The 14,192-nt window shown below is 38.2% G+C and overlaps 1 protein-coding gene across 1 annotated transcript; it reads right to left on the reverse strand.

The window, feature by feature from the left end:
* Positions 1–321: 321 nt before the first annotated feature.
* LOC105214225 (leucine-rich repeat-containing protein 15) lies at positions 322–2,414 on the reverse strand. The gene has a single exon (XM_054230559.1). It carries the CDS (start codon positions 2,197–2,199, stop codon positions 463–465), a length of 1,737 nt encoding a protein of 578 aa, XP_054086534.1. The 5' UTR covers positions 2,200–2,414; the 3' UTR covers positions 322–462.
* Positions 2,415–14,192: the final 11,778 nt, after the last annotated feature.

Raw genomic sequence — 14,192 nt, forward strand, 5'->3', positions numbered from 1 at the left:
GATAGCCTTGACTTCTTCCAACGATAGGGCTTTTAAAAATAATTCCGTTTTTTCGAGAAACCTCAAGCCATTTTGAGATAGAAAAGAAAGCATAGAGAGACAAAACCGGCGAATATTATGGCTAAGGTCTCATTGCACATAACATGGAGATTTTAGAACACATTTTTTTCTGCTTCAAGGTTTTTACTACCGATGTCTTAACAACGGTATCTCAGACTTACTTATAGATTTTCCTTACAGATTGATCACTGGAAAATCCAAAAATATTCGGTTCTTCTATGTCTTATATACATATTGCTCATTTACAAGAATATTCACGAGTATTACACATATTCTTTGTTTATTCAATATACGCATTTGAAGAATTACAAAATATTTTAAGAAGTTATTGAGGTATAAATGATCACTGCATTCTAACACTTTTGCATACTTCAATGCGTCTGTCACTACTAATTCACGCGCCTAAACCTCTGAGTCCTCTTCCTCCTCCTCGAGTCGGCGACGATTGTTGGTGCGTGCATTACGCGAGAGTCTGCTACAGCAATTGGGCAGACACTCCTCCTCACGCATAATGCTGAACAGCTGTAGTAACAGAATCAAAAACACCAACAACAATATGGTCAGCGTGAGCACATCGCGGGTGGTGAAGTACGGGTGTATACCAGTGATATCAGTTATTGCTGCCGCTGCTGCTGCTGACGACGACGCTGTCAACAAATCAGCATCGCCCGAGTCGAAACCATTCACCGAACTGGCAGTAGAAGCGTAACGATGATGAGCCGCCTTATCGGCCGGCGAAAGCGAGTTCAATGTCGTGTCAAAGTGATTTCCCAAATTGTTGGCATTGTTGTTCGAAGTATAGCGCACTGGCAGCTGAATATTGTGCTCTTTTAAATAGGCGTACATTGTGCGCATATAACGGTATTCCCAGTCATTCTCGAACATGCCGAACTCCTTCACGTACTCATGTGTCTCAACGAATTTCTCATAATCGAAGCTGTGCAAGCGATTGCCTTCGATGTAGAACTTCTCCAGATTGACAAGTGGCTCAAAGAGACGCTGATCCAGGCTTAACAGATTATTGAAAGAGAGATCGAGGTGTGTTAGCTTTTGCAGTAGCAAAAAGGACTCCAGCGTTAGGTTCTGCAGTTTATTGGTTGACAAGCTCAAGTGTACCAGATTCGGCAGTGCTAAGTACAGTGGTGACTGGGAGGTGCGTAGCGTTTGTAACTGATTGCGTGACACATCTAGACGTTGCAGATTCAACATGCCCACTGTACAGTCTAGCGACTCCAGCCGGTTGATGTGCAGATCCAGTTCCCGCACACTGATTCTATCGGTAATTTGCAGGCTATGTAATAAATTGTTGGCGGCATGCACTTTGATGGCGCTGCCCGAAATAAAGAGTTCTTCCAACGTGCCACCCTGCACCAAGAGCGTATCGACCGACTGCAAGTGCAGCTCCTTTACATTACTATTGCTGATGTCGAGCAGATGCAGATGCGGTAAGTGCGCTAAAGAGTTCGGCTCAAAGGTGATGAAACTATTGTCGCCCAGCAGCACCGTTTGCAGTTTCGTATTTCGCCCAAAAGTGCTGGCATCGATACGCTGGATATTGTTGGAGCTCAGATCGATATGCTCCAAGTTAACGAGTTCGTCAAATAGCGTCGCGGGTAGCTCGCGTATATCGTTCTGCTGCAAGTCCAAATACCGTAGACGATCCAGACCTTCGAATGCATTCTTATGCACCATATGTATCATATTGCGTCCGAGTTGTAGCTCTTGCAGCGCATACAGCGTCACGAATACCATTTCGGGCACATCAGAAATGCGATTACCCTGTAATACTAGCGTGTGCAGTGGATGTCCGGTGGGGAAGTCGAAACCGCTGAGCCGCTGCAAATGACAGTTGTGCATGAAGAAGGAGCGCAAGTTGGGCGCTTCCGTGAGTAGTGAGCGGGGCACGCGTGAGACTACCGAATCGCGCAGCACTAGCTCGCTGAGTTCCGGTGCGGTGGCGTTCGCTACGAACAACGGATCCTGCAGCGTGCTGGTCAGGTTGGACAAAGTGCAAAAGTACAGTTGGTTGCCGACACAGCTTTCGGTGAGGTTCAGCGTGAATGCATTTGCTGTCGGCCAGACGCTGCACTGCGTCAGCAACAGCAGTATAAAGCACGAAATGAAAGTTTTTGTTGACATATTTGTGGTCAACTTGTTGTATGATCACTTTGTTTGTTAGTTCTACTATAGATAAATCACTTTATTAGGTTACTTGTTCGCACATAAATTTTTTTTCTAAATCCCTCAGCTTCAATACTCGAATGAATAATCAAATCAGTCTTATTTTTAAACAATCACTTTGTTCGCCGTGCTCAACCTATTCGTAAGTGATTCACTGCAATGTAAGCATTTTAGAAAATACAAAAGCGATTTGTTTACATTTAAGTCATGATCTCAGCTGTGTGCCGCTTATCAGCGGAGCGCTGTGCATTCAGAAGCTTTACTGATAAGGCACATTCTCTTCTTTGTGCGCAACAGCTTTCATTTCACTTATCAAGTGTGGCTCTCTCGCAAGTTTAAAGTCAAGCCGGTGTTTTAAAATCACAGTCTATTTAACACTGAGAAAATATATGAAGAATCTGTAGACTAGTGCCTTTAGAGAAAATAATATAGTTCTGTTTAGGTAGAGGTCAGAAGAGGTTCTTATTATATTAACCTCAATAGCAGCGGATACTGATTACAATGCTGTTAACACACAATTTGTTCCACATATTCGGCATAAAGTCCACTATTATAAAGAAAATTATTATATATTGAATATGAGGGTTGAATTCTTCCACCGATTTCAATAAATTTCCCCATCAAGCTACACTATAACCAAGGCTATACGTTCACTTAATTTTGCTAAGATATCTAACATATTATCCGACATACATATATGGTATATAACCCAACAGATGTTTCACATGGATGTTATTTTCCGATTTTATCCATTTTTGGTATAGAGGAATTAGATGAAAAAGATTTTTTTCTGAATTTCTAAAAAATATATGAGAATTTTACCGATATTTTTGGTAAGAAATTAGGCACTGACCTAGGTTGGGAAAATTAAGTTGGATTCGACAATTTTTCAAATACTTTGACTAATTTCTCAATAGTTTAAGCATTTTACATAAAAACATATAAGTCGTTAATTGTTCAGAATCGTTTGGAATTACTATATTTGATAATGCGCCTAAATGTAGGCAACATGTTCTATATAATTTTCTATAGCAATAGTTACGCCAGATATAATGTGACACCTTTGACTATTAAAAACCAATATTAAAGTATTTTTATTTTTATTTTGTGTGGGGTCTACTCTAATTATTAAACATAAGCTTACCGAGCTTTTCGTCAGTCTCAGTGAAAAGCTTACATCAATTACCTAGAGAGTTGTGATGTTAAAGTTTCTTATGTGTTACTAAATATAAGTATTATAAATATAAGCATGTGTATGTATATATAAGAATTCATTATATATATATACAATTTAATTATTCAGATTACACAATTGCTGATGAAGCTACAGCTCACTGAAGTCAAATTACTTTTGTAAATGTAAATGTTTATGAGTCAGCTGTATTCTTCTGTAAGAGAGATGTAAGAGATTTTCTCGTTGTTCTATTTATAATTTTTTGGGCTTACAAAACAATAAATTGGATTGTTGTTGGTTGGATGACTTGATATGAAGTCACCGAAACGTACATTCGGATCGGGGCCTGAGTATTATATTCTGACTAGCAAGTTCAGATCCGTTATTCATTTTGTTTCAGATTGCAAGTATCCCTTGAATTAATTTCATCCGTGTAGGCTACTAGGAAAATGAGATTCCGAAGATTAGCCCAGTAGTCAAGTGTTCCCAAAATGCAAAAACAAACCATAAAAGAAATGAAGACACTCAAACTATACTGAAATGTTTCTCAAGCTCTCGGTTTTTATTTTTACTAGAGACATTTATGGACTTACAACGACAGTTGGAAAGGGACCATATTCTTATCAGACCAAAGACTCGGCAACATTACTAAAAAATGTACGAAGCTTTTGTGATACTACACAACAACAAGTAAGAGTGAACTGCCAGGACTAAATGATTTCAATAAAACTTATTTCTTAAATTAGAAGCTTGGTCCGGACAACTGTCATCAATCTGTCGGATCTGCTGTATGTTTCAGTATTTATTGGTTGGAAGAGCTCTATGTAAATTTCATCTATTTCGGTCTCTACTAGTGGCTCCATAAAAATTGATTGACCCATTCATTACAAGAATTATTCAAGCTGTCTAGCTACATAACCTTAAAATAAATATATTAAAGTTAATATAATACCTTGGCAACAGTCTCTGACTTGAAAATCCAAAACGGCCGCTGAACTCCGGACAGGAGATGTGAGCTTCTGTAAATTCACCTTGACATATTTTAATGACAGCATTCGCCATCATCTGCTGGGTCATTTGCTTTCATTCTTCAGAACTTAAAGTCGTGTTGCAGGCATTTTTCCTGCAACATTACCTTGCTATATAGCATAGTGTAGCGATTCCAGAAAATGGTGCACGTTGCAAGTGCTTCAACTTCAATGTAAATATGTAAGAGTGTCGCATCGATGGAATGGCTGTTGTTGTTGCAACTGGACGACCATTCCAACATTTCACTTTCAAAACTTTTTTCTTATTTATTTTAAACTCGCTCAGTTGACGCTCGTCCCACAGCAACCACAAACCGAGCTAAGCTTGCTTCACTTGCTTACAATTAAAGCGAAATTCTACGAATTGTTTAATTAGAACTTTTGTGGCATGCAACAGTAACTGACATAGCCAGCATGGCACAGCGCAGAATGTTTTCGAGGCAGGAGTTGCCTTTGTGGGCGAACAGCCAACAGACGCAAGCGCATGCAGTCGCAAGTGGAGGGTCAGTTAAGCTTTCGTAAGCTGTCCGTTAGTCACTTGCTCGTGCATTGGTATCTTAGCATGTTGGGTCACACACCCTTACCTGTACTTCTTCATATACAACTGCACAATCTTTTGCTGTTAAACACGAGACTCGCGCCACTATTTCGCATGTTGCAACCACCATCCTTAAGCTTGCCTCGCCTCTGTTCCCTCGAGCTGTGAAATTTTCAAATTTAAGAAATTGACAAAAAAGCGAAATCGAAGCTTAACATAAAGGGCACTTTTGCTTATAACTTTGGTTGTCTATATGTGTGTATGTATAGCCGAGTATGTATGTATGTAGGGTCAAGAAAACCCTAACGAATGTGAAAAAAAGTGTGGCAAGAATCTGTGAACTTGTCGTCTGGCGTTGTTATCAGCGCAACTAAACAGTTTCTATGTGTATAGTGTTTGAGGTTATATATATTCACATTAGGGTTGTCCTTATTTGTCGAAAGATAAAAAGACTCGAATTTCATAATGAAAGCTTATATCATTATACTCTCGCAACAAAAGTTGCTACGAGAGTATTATAGTTTTGTTCACCTAACGGTTGTTTGTAAGTCATAAGACTAAACGAGTTAGATATAGGGTTATATATATCAAAATGATCAGGGTGACGAGACGAGTTAAAATCCGAGTGTCTGTCTGTCCGTCCGTCCGTCCGACCGTGCAACGGATAACTTGAGTAAAAATTGAGATGTTTTAACGAAACTTGCAACACGTATTCCTTGGCACCCTAAGGAGGTTGCTTTCGAAAATGGACCATCGAAAATCATCGGACCATTCTACGCCCACTAAATGGCGAAAACCAAAAAAATATAAAGTGTCATAACTAAGCCATAAATAAAGTTATGATAATAAAATTTGAAACATAGGATCGCATTAGGGAGGGGCACATTTGGATGTAATTTTTTTGGAAAAGTGGGCGTGACCCCGCCCTCAAATAGGTTTTTGGTATATAACTCGCAAACCAATAAAGCTATATAAACCAAACTTTCTGCAGTCATTTCTTTCAGCCGTTTCCTTATACAGTCCAAAAATGAAAGAAATCGGATAATAACCACGCCCACCTCCCATGCAAAGGTTAGGTTGAAAATGACTAAAAGTGGGTTAACTCACTAACGAGAAACGTCAGAAACACTAAATTTTACAGAAGAAATAGCAGAAGGAAGCTGCACTCAGATTTTTGTTACAAAATAAAAAATGGGCGTGGCATCTCCCACTTATGGGTCAAAAACCATATCTCAGGAACTACTCGACCGATTTTAATGAAATTCGGTATATAATACTTTCTTGCCACCCTGATGACACATGTGGGATGAAATCGGTTCATAACCACGACAACTTCCCATATAACTCAATTTTGAATCCTTCTGATTCCTTCACTTTATAATGTATACATTAGGAACCAATGAAGATAGCGGAATAAAACTTTACACAAAATTGTCGAAAATGGACTATAACTTTTCAAGGCCCCTGTTATCGAACATGTTAAACTCCGCGCCTAAGGGTAAATTTTAACCGAAAATATGGATAAATCTCTCTGATAATTTAATGTAATTCAGAGGAAATTATTTATTCTAATAGTGTGTCTCGGTTCCAAAAATTATTAATCGGATAATAACATCTCCTAGCTCCCATATACCAAATTATAGGTTGCACCCGAACTTAGCCTTTACTTACTTGTTTTATATAAATTTTAGTACAGACTGGAGGTGCTTTTGGTCTCACATGGAATATCATATGTAATATTCTACGAAGGTTCAAGTCCACAAAGAAGTCCTCTAATGGAGATGCTTTACGTCTTCTAAAAACATTATATAAAGAACTTAAGTTTTGAAAAGCAGTAAAAAAACACTGGTCTAAAATATGTATGTTAAAAAATTGGTAGCTTGAAGATAGCGGTTAAACTACCTGAATGATGTGTCCGCCTTTTCTTTGTATCAATTTAACTTGCTAATTTTGTAATTACAAAATTTTATAACAAGAGAGTAGTGGTCAAAAGTAGTGATTAACTACACACACACACTCTCTGGTAATGTATTCAGCACCATAAAGCACCACCCTAATGTCACTGCGCTCTTGCAATTCCTCAACTCATACGCTGTTTTTGCACTCGTCGTTTTTGTTTTCGTTTTTATTTTTTATTTCAGATGCTGTGCGATGTGTTGCCACTGATTAAATCATTAAATATTCAGATTGTGTCGCGCAATAATGAAGTGTTTTTAGGTTTTGTGCTTTTCTTGTTGTTATTATTTTTGTTTTGTTGTTTTCTGTTTTTTTTGTAAATTTCATTTGCACTTCGTGTATTTTGCGCTTTTGCTGTCCAATTGCAATGACTCGCTGCTCGTTGTCTGATGGCGAATTATTCATGGAATTATTTGAAATCAACATCGACACGAGTAACGCTTGTTCTGCACTGGCGTATTTGAGTTGGTATTCATGAAATTATGCTTTAATCAGTGAGATTTTGAGTTAAAAGTGGCAACGTGCCACAAGCAACAAGTTCACTTGTTTAATGCAAAAACATGCCACGACGAGAAGATTAGAGATTATTGCCATTGGGACTCGCTGTTGTGTACTAGGCTCTACAGATTTCATTTGAGGGGAAAATGTTTAATGTATGTCGACGCCAGTGCTTAATTGATGCTTTCTTAATGAGAGAATATCTGGCTTTGTAGATGCTTTTGAATAAAAAAAAATTAAGTTTTTTACATGCATGAACATTTTTCTAATGACGCTAAGTTTAGTTCTACTTTGACATTTACAGAGAAAGAGAACTAAAAATACTCTTCGAGTGGCGTGTAACTTCATACCAAGGATCGATTTACATAACTTCATTTTTAACGCTTTTGCTCCTTGATCGCGATATTTTAATAAGCAAGAGAGAATATACGATAAAATGTTCAGAACTGACCTTGCGGTCAACAAAATGGAGTTTAATAAATGTTAACTAAGTACGTACATATAAATTTGGTGCGACCAGTCCAAGTTGAATTTCAAAATATTAAATTTTTTTTGGAGCTGCGGTCCTTCTGCATAAATTTTGCACTCTCATTCCATTATACAAATGTGCCTTCTTCTCTTTATTGTGCAATACATTTAAGAAAGAATTTATTATTGCCTAGTTCTGTAAAGCTTAATAGAGTTCTTGTTTCGAAGTGAAATATTATCTCTCTATTAGTGTAGCTTCTAGAACATCGGGTAGGGTTCTATGTCTGAAAATGATAAGCTAATTGAAATCGTTCTTGAATATTTGGATATACGAAATCACTGTGAAAAACACACGAGACACACAGCTCACAATCACCACAGTGTTAATTGTTACATATTACTGAACATGAGTGCAAAATTCAATGAATTATAGGACAGCAACGGCACCATATCCCACTTTTTCGACATTTCTCTTTAATAAGGTTTGCCATATTATGATGATATACGATCCAACAATATGTCGAAATTATTAAAATTATTAGTGACCTCAACTTTAAGAGCGCTACGTCCAATTTATGGTCCACATAATCGTCCTGTCAGGTCAACAATTGAGCGTCTAGTGGAATAATTTGAATCCACAGGCACAGTGTAAATTGTTCCCGTGCCAGTGAGACAAAGAAGTGTCCGTAGTGTTGAGAATATTGCTGCCGCTAGCGCATTAATTGAGGAATACCCAAATTAGTTTCTCACACGTCGTTCTCATGCGTTGGGCTTCTCTGAGACGTCGTTATGGCGAATTTTGCAAAAGATTTTGGCCTACATCCTTACAAGATCAAATTTACGCAAGAGCTTAAGCCTTCAGCGAGAATCGTCGTATGTTCGTGAATTGGGCTGAGCAACAAACTTCAAAATGATCCGGATTTTCATCGAAAAATAATCTTCAGCGATGAGGCTTATTTCTGGCTGAATGGCTTCGTACTCCATGAGTCACCATTTCATCCCGAAAAATTACGGTTTGGTGGAGTTTATGGGCCGGCGCCGTAATTGCGCCGTACTTCTGTGAATATCGCTACCACTCAGTGATAACCGAATATTGTTGGCACTAATTGGATGATATGGACTTGGACAATATGTGGTTCCAACAGGGGAGCGCCATTACTGCGAATGTTATAATCGATTTATTCTAAATCAAGTTTGTTGAACGTGTTATCTCACGAAATGTTACCAGTCAATTGGTTGACTCGGTCGCGCGATTTGACACCGTTAGACTATTTTCTGTGGGGCTACGTCAGCATTATTGCCCGATTAAGGCTTGCAAACAGTCGAAAATTGGGTTCAGCCTCTGGATTTCTGCAAGCGTGACTGTGGTGGCCATGCAAAAGAAATCGAGTTCCATACATAGTAGCATCGAAGGTATTTTTTTAGCGTTCTTATTGAAAAATCCTTTACTTGAAATGGTTCCGGATATTCCGTATTCTCCAGATCCGGTTCAGTTGAAAAACATTACGGTAAGACATGCTGGAAAGAATGGCGATTGTTAAAAGGTAATTAAAATCCTAAACGTAAATTTAAAAACCATTAACATAACTTAAACATAATTTTTTTCCGAAAAACCTGTTTTTCTTTACATCGATATGAAGTATGCAGCCCACCATATATTGTTTTTTTTAGTATTTTTGTAGTATTTAACGCTCGGTGCATCTGAACTTAGTTCTTCCTTAAGTTTCTGTATAAGCAATTTTTATTTCCTACAAAGAGATACTGTTATGGCGATTGTTAAAAATATTAATATGTTTACACTAGTTACAACAAATATTAATTCACCAAAAACATATAACATTTGCACTTCAACTCATAATCGCTTCGAAAAAAATGTACCCCTCTTCAAAAGCCAAACCAGGCATCATTTAATTTTATATCAGCGCTGTTGAGCTAACCAGCACATCTACGATAAACTTCTCATTGCGTGGACTTCCGCAATTCACAACGAAAGCCATTCGCCACTCCAAATCCAGCTGTGCGCATTTCCTGCACTTGTGATCCTGTCTTCCGCGGTCGCTCACTTGCTGGCTGGCGAATTTTGCATAAAAACTTTTTCAAATTCCGCTTTTTTTGCCATTCGCACAACTATAACTGCAATTACACACACACCAACAGAGGGAAGCGCATTACTTGCAATAATATGCTGATTATGGTTATTAAAGTACCTCATTGGCCAATAATAATCCGTTGGTATCCCCCAGATACCAGACTGCTAAACGCAAAAGACACAATGCAAATGTCTGTCATTAATGCACAAGGGAGTTTAGAGGGAGGGAGAACGTTAGCGACACTATATCGCAGCAATAACTCGTGACAATTTTCATATTCAGAAATAGCAAGCAGCAGCTATGGAACAGTATGTAAAACCAGAAAAAACAACAAAAACAAAAAACAAAAGGAAAATGATTATGTGATGATGGTTGCAACTAAATATGCTCGACACAATGGACAGGGAGGGCGCAAAAATAAGGGTCACAATTGAAATTATTTATCAGCGACAAACGATCGACAGATGTTCAAAAAAGTTGAGCACTTTCGAGTTCAGTTGTTGATTGTTTGGCGTTTATATTCGTGAGTATTAGGTAAAGACTCTTATATGCATGCGTATATATATAAAACCTGATTTGTTGTTGTTGCAGCGATCATTTGCATTGCGCATCGCCTTCTTTCGACCCAGTCCGAGTCGTGGCAACCTGCAGCGAGATCGCTGGTTATCAGTAACGCCTTCATATTTGTTTTAAATACATGTTAGACATAATTTGTTTTTGTTGTTGTACAAAAATATTTGCCAAAAAACGCCTCAACTTAAGCCAAATCATCATTCAAGCGGACAATGAACGCGCTGTTGGCGAAAAATTGGCAAAAAAGTAAATATGAAGCTCGTCAAAATGACGGCTGTGCGTGACACGAAGTGCGCGAGTGCAAAACGAAGCAGTGAAACCGAAATTTTGAAACTTCAGCGGCTTTAAAGCGTTTAAAACTAAGGATGCATACGAATTTTGAAATTTTTAAACAAAATTTAAAACAACAAAAATTTTTTTTTTCAAAAAAAATCCAAAAAATGCAAAACAAAAACTTTCTGACAACTTCAATCGCTTCACACACCAAGAAGCAGGAGCTTCGTTATTGTCTGCAAACGAGCTAAGCAACCGTTGATCGTCCGCCCGACCGACCGATCAGCCAACCAACGAACACAACGCCTATTGTATGAAATGCATTGGTGCTGTTGTTGTTGCTGCTGCTTGTGCTACAAACTGCCACTCTGGTTGCTCATCGCCGGCTGCGCATGCGTCCTATCAGCGACGATTAATCTGCATCGCATTTGCTGATAAGCGAGGTTGCCGCGCGCAGCAAGGATCAACATAAACGCACAACAGCACCACTATATGTAGGTCTCTAGCTGCTTAAGCACTAATGCGCAGCCGCTTGTGGAAAGGTATTACCACACTTTCAAACATACATACATACGTATACATGTACATGTGTGTGATTATGTTTAGAGTGGCGTGAAGGTACATTTGTTCTCATGCTGACATCACTGCTAACACGCACAACAACAGCAATAACAATATGACAGCAACAAGAGTAACAACAACAACAATAACTTGCTAAAGCAATTGGCAACGTCATCGCCATCTTCATCGTCATCACCATCATCGACGCAAGCGCCTACTTCTGCTTCCTTCGCGGTGCGTGTGCTCTGCTCCATATACCCAAATATATGAGGGGTTATCTTTCTTCTTCTTCGTTTAGTACACATCCTCCTCTCTATCCACTTTTTGGTCAAAAGCCATATTTCAGAAATTATTCGACAAATTTCAACCTTTCCTTTTTTTGTTATATGATATTTGCCGGATATTCCTTGATTATTCCTGATGTTGTGATGATGGTATGTCTTGAAAATGTTGGCAATTGGTTGACAATCACGTCAACTTCCCATATAACACAATTTTGTATTCCATTCATTTCGTTCACTTTATAATACACTGCTGGACATCATTAGACGCATCAATTTTTTCCTTAAAGAACCCATTATATTTACTAATAGCTATGTTTACGTCACTGTTGACAGTCATAACTTTGAAGTAGTAGATAGTTGATAGATAGATATCCTCGAAATCCAAAGCAGAATCACTCTTGCCAACAGGTGCTACTTTGGACTGAGTAGGCAATTGAAAAGTCCTCTCTCGACGAACCAAGATCAAACTCTATAAGTTGCTCATTATTCCCGTCCTGATGTGTGGCGATGAAGCGTGGACGATGTCAACATCAGATAAGACGGCACTAGGAGTTTTCGAGAGGAAAATTTTGCGCAAGATTTATGGTCCTCAGAACATTGGCAACGGCGAATACCGCAGACGATGGAACGATGAGCTGTACGAGTTATACGACGACATTGACATAGTTCAGCGAATAAAAAGACACCGGCTACGCTGGCTAGGTCATGTTGTACGGATGGATGAAAACACTCCAGCTCTGAAAGTGTTTGATGCAGTACCCGCTGGAGGAAGCCGCGGAAGAGGACGACCTCCACTCCAATGGAAGGAATGGTTAATGTTTTGAGACTACTGAAACGCCTAAAAATATACCTCTTTCACTTAGAAGGACTATTGAACCGAAATATTGCCAAACATAATAAGTGCCGTTCCAGAACTGTCGATAGATGTTTAAAAGATCCAGAGGAATATAAAAAGCATTAAACGGCGAAAAACAACACGATCGGATCATACAATTTTTAGAATTGGTTGAAATTATACTAAGTTGGCATCCAAGATCAGTGAATTCGACGGAGTAAACACAAACTTTTCAACCGTTTTGCGTACAATCAGAAATGTCAGACATCTTTAGCGTCTAAAAATTATGAAAAATCCCATTCTGCAAAGAAAAAGGGATTAAAATACATGCCTTGGAGTGTTCATTCTGACACTCGTCTCAATGATCGGTGTTCAGTTGTTTTACTAATGAAAAACATTTTAATTTAGAGGGACCCGATGGCTTTTAATACTATTTTCATGATTTACGCAAAGGAGAAGTGTGTTTAAGCCGTCATCATAAGTGGGTAATGGTACGGGATGCCATCACAATTTATAGATATATATATACTGTTAAAAGTACGGGTGTGTCTAACCTATTGAGGAGGAGGCACCAGTGAAACGTAAATAAAGCGTTTAAGGTGTGGCGTTCCTAACTTGAAAATTGTCGAAATCGGTCTTTTCACGATTCTATATATCGAACATGATGGAGTTCTGTACCAAAAAACAAGTTGTTACCAAAAATATTGGTAAATCCCTCTTATTATATAAAAATTCAGTGGTAATATGTTCCGTATAAAAATATACTTTTGTGCCAAAATGGGTAAAATCGAGTAATCACTTCCATAGCTCCCATATACCTAATTATAGGCTTTTCAATTTCCCGGTGGGCTTAATACCGTATGTATCAATTAATATGTGCGATATGTTAGCTAGATGAAGTGAACGAAACCCATGTACCCCTTAAATGCCTATTATTCCAATATTCCGAACATGCGATGGAAAGCTGATGAAAGGTTTAGAGCCCAGGCCTTCCCCTTCTGACTGGCATTTCTTCAGAAAATTAGAATAGGGTATCAAAAATGGTGTGATTCAATCTTGACCGCCAAGCCGGAGTGTTTTTATGGATTGTGAGAAATATGGGAAATAATTTGAACAATACGTTATGTTCGTAGACTTATGGAACAAATTCTATGTTATCTTAACAAAGTTTCGAGTAAACAAGTTTTGGTAGCATTGACCTCGGCCAAAATGTAAAAAAACTCTGCCAAAGGTCATTGACCTCGACCAAAGATTTGTTTACATTTTGTGGGGTCAAGTGATATCTGGTTTAATTCAAATATTAAAAGTGAATAATTGTGGCTAAAGATGAAGTCAGTCTAGGTCCTCTCTTAGCTCCAATGTTACCAATATATCTATATTCGATTATCCAGTAAGTGGAACATTTTATTTTCATTGAGGAACCTGTTGTTTGAGTTATAAAATTGGTTTGTGTCATAAATTGATTAAATCCTTTTCAAGATGGATTGATTAAAATCTACAAATAGATCTAAAAAGGATTTTGACTTGTTATACAAAACTTATTTTAAACTTTACTAATGAACCACAAAGGGGTATTAAATATCTTTCTTTGGGACCTCTGTACAGCATAAGTGTAGATGAAATCCAAATAAATAATAATATTAAATCATGCGTTTAACTTCAAATAATCTAAG

The sequence above is a fragment of the Zeugodacus cucurbitae genome, chromosome 2, assembly GCF_028554725.1.
Source record: "Zeugodacus cucurbitae isolate PBARC_wt_2022May chromosome 2, idZeuCucr1.2, whole genome shotgun sequence".
NCBI lineage: Eukaryota > Metazoa > Arthropoda > Insecta > Diptera > Tephritidae > Zeugodacus > Zeugodacus cucurbitae.

Bases quoted from the DNA above. Each gene is read 5' to 3' on its own strand.
- LOC105214225 (XM_054230559.1), bottom strand. From the start codon at position 2,199: ATGTCAACAAAAACTTTCATTTCGTGCTTTATACTGCTGTTGCTGACG.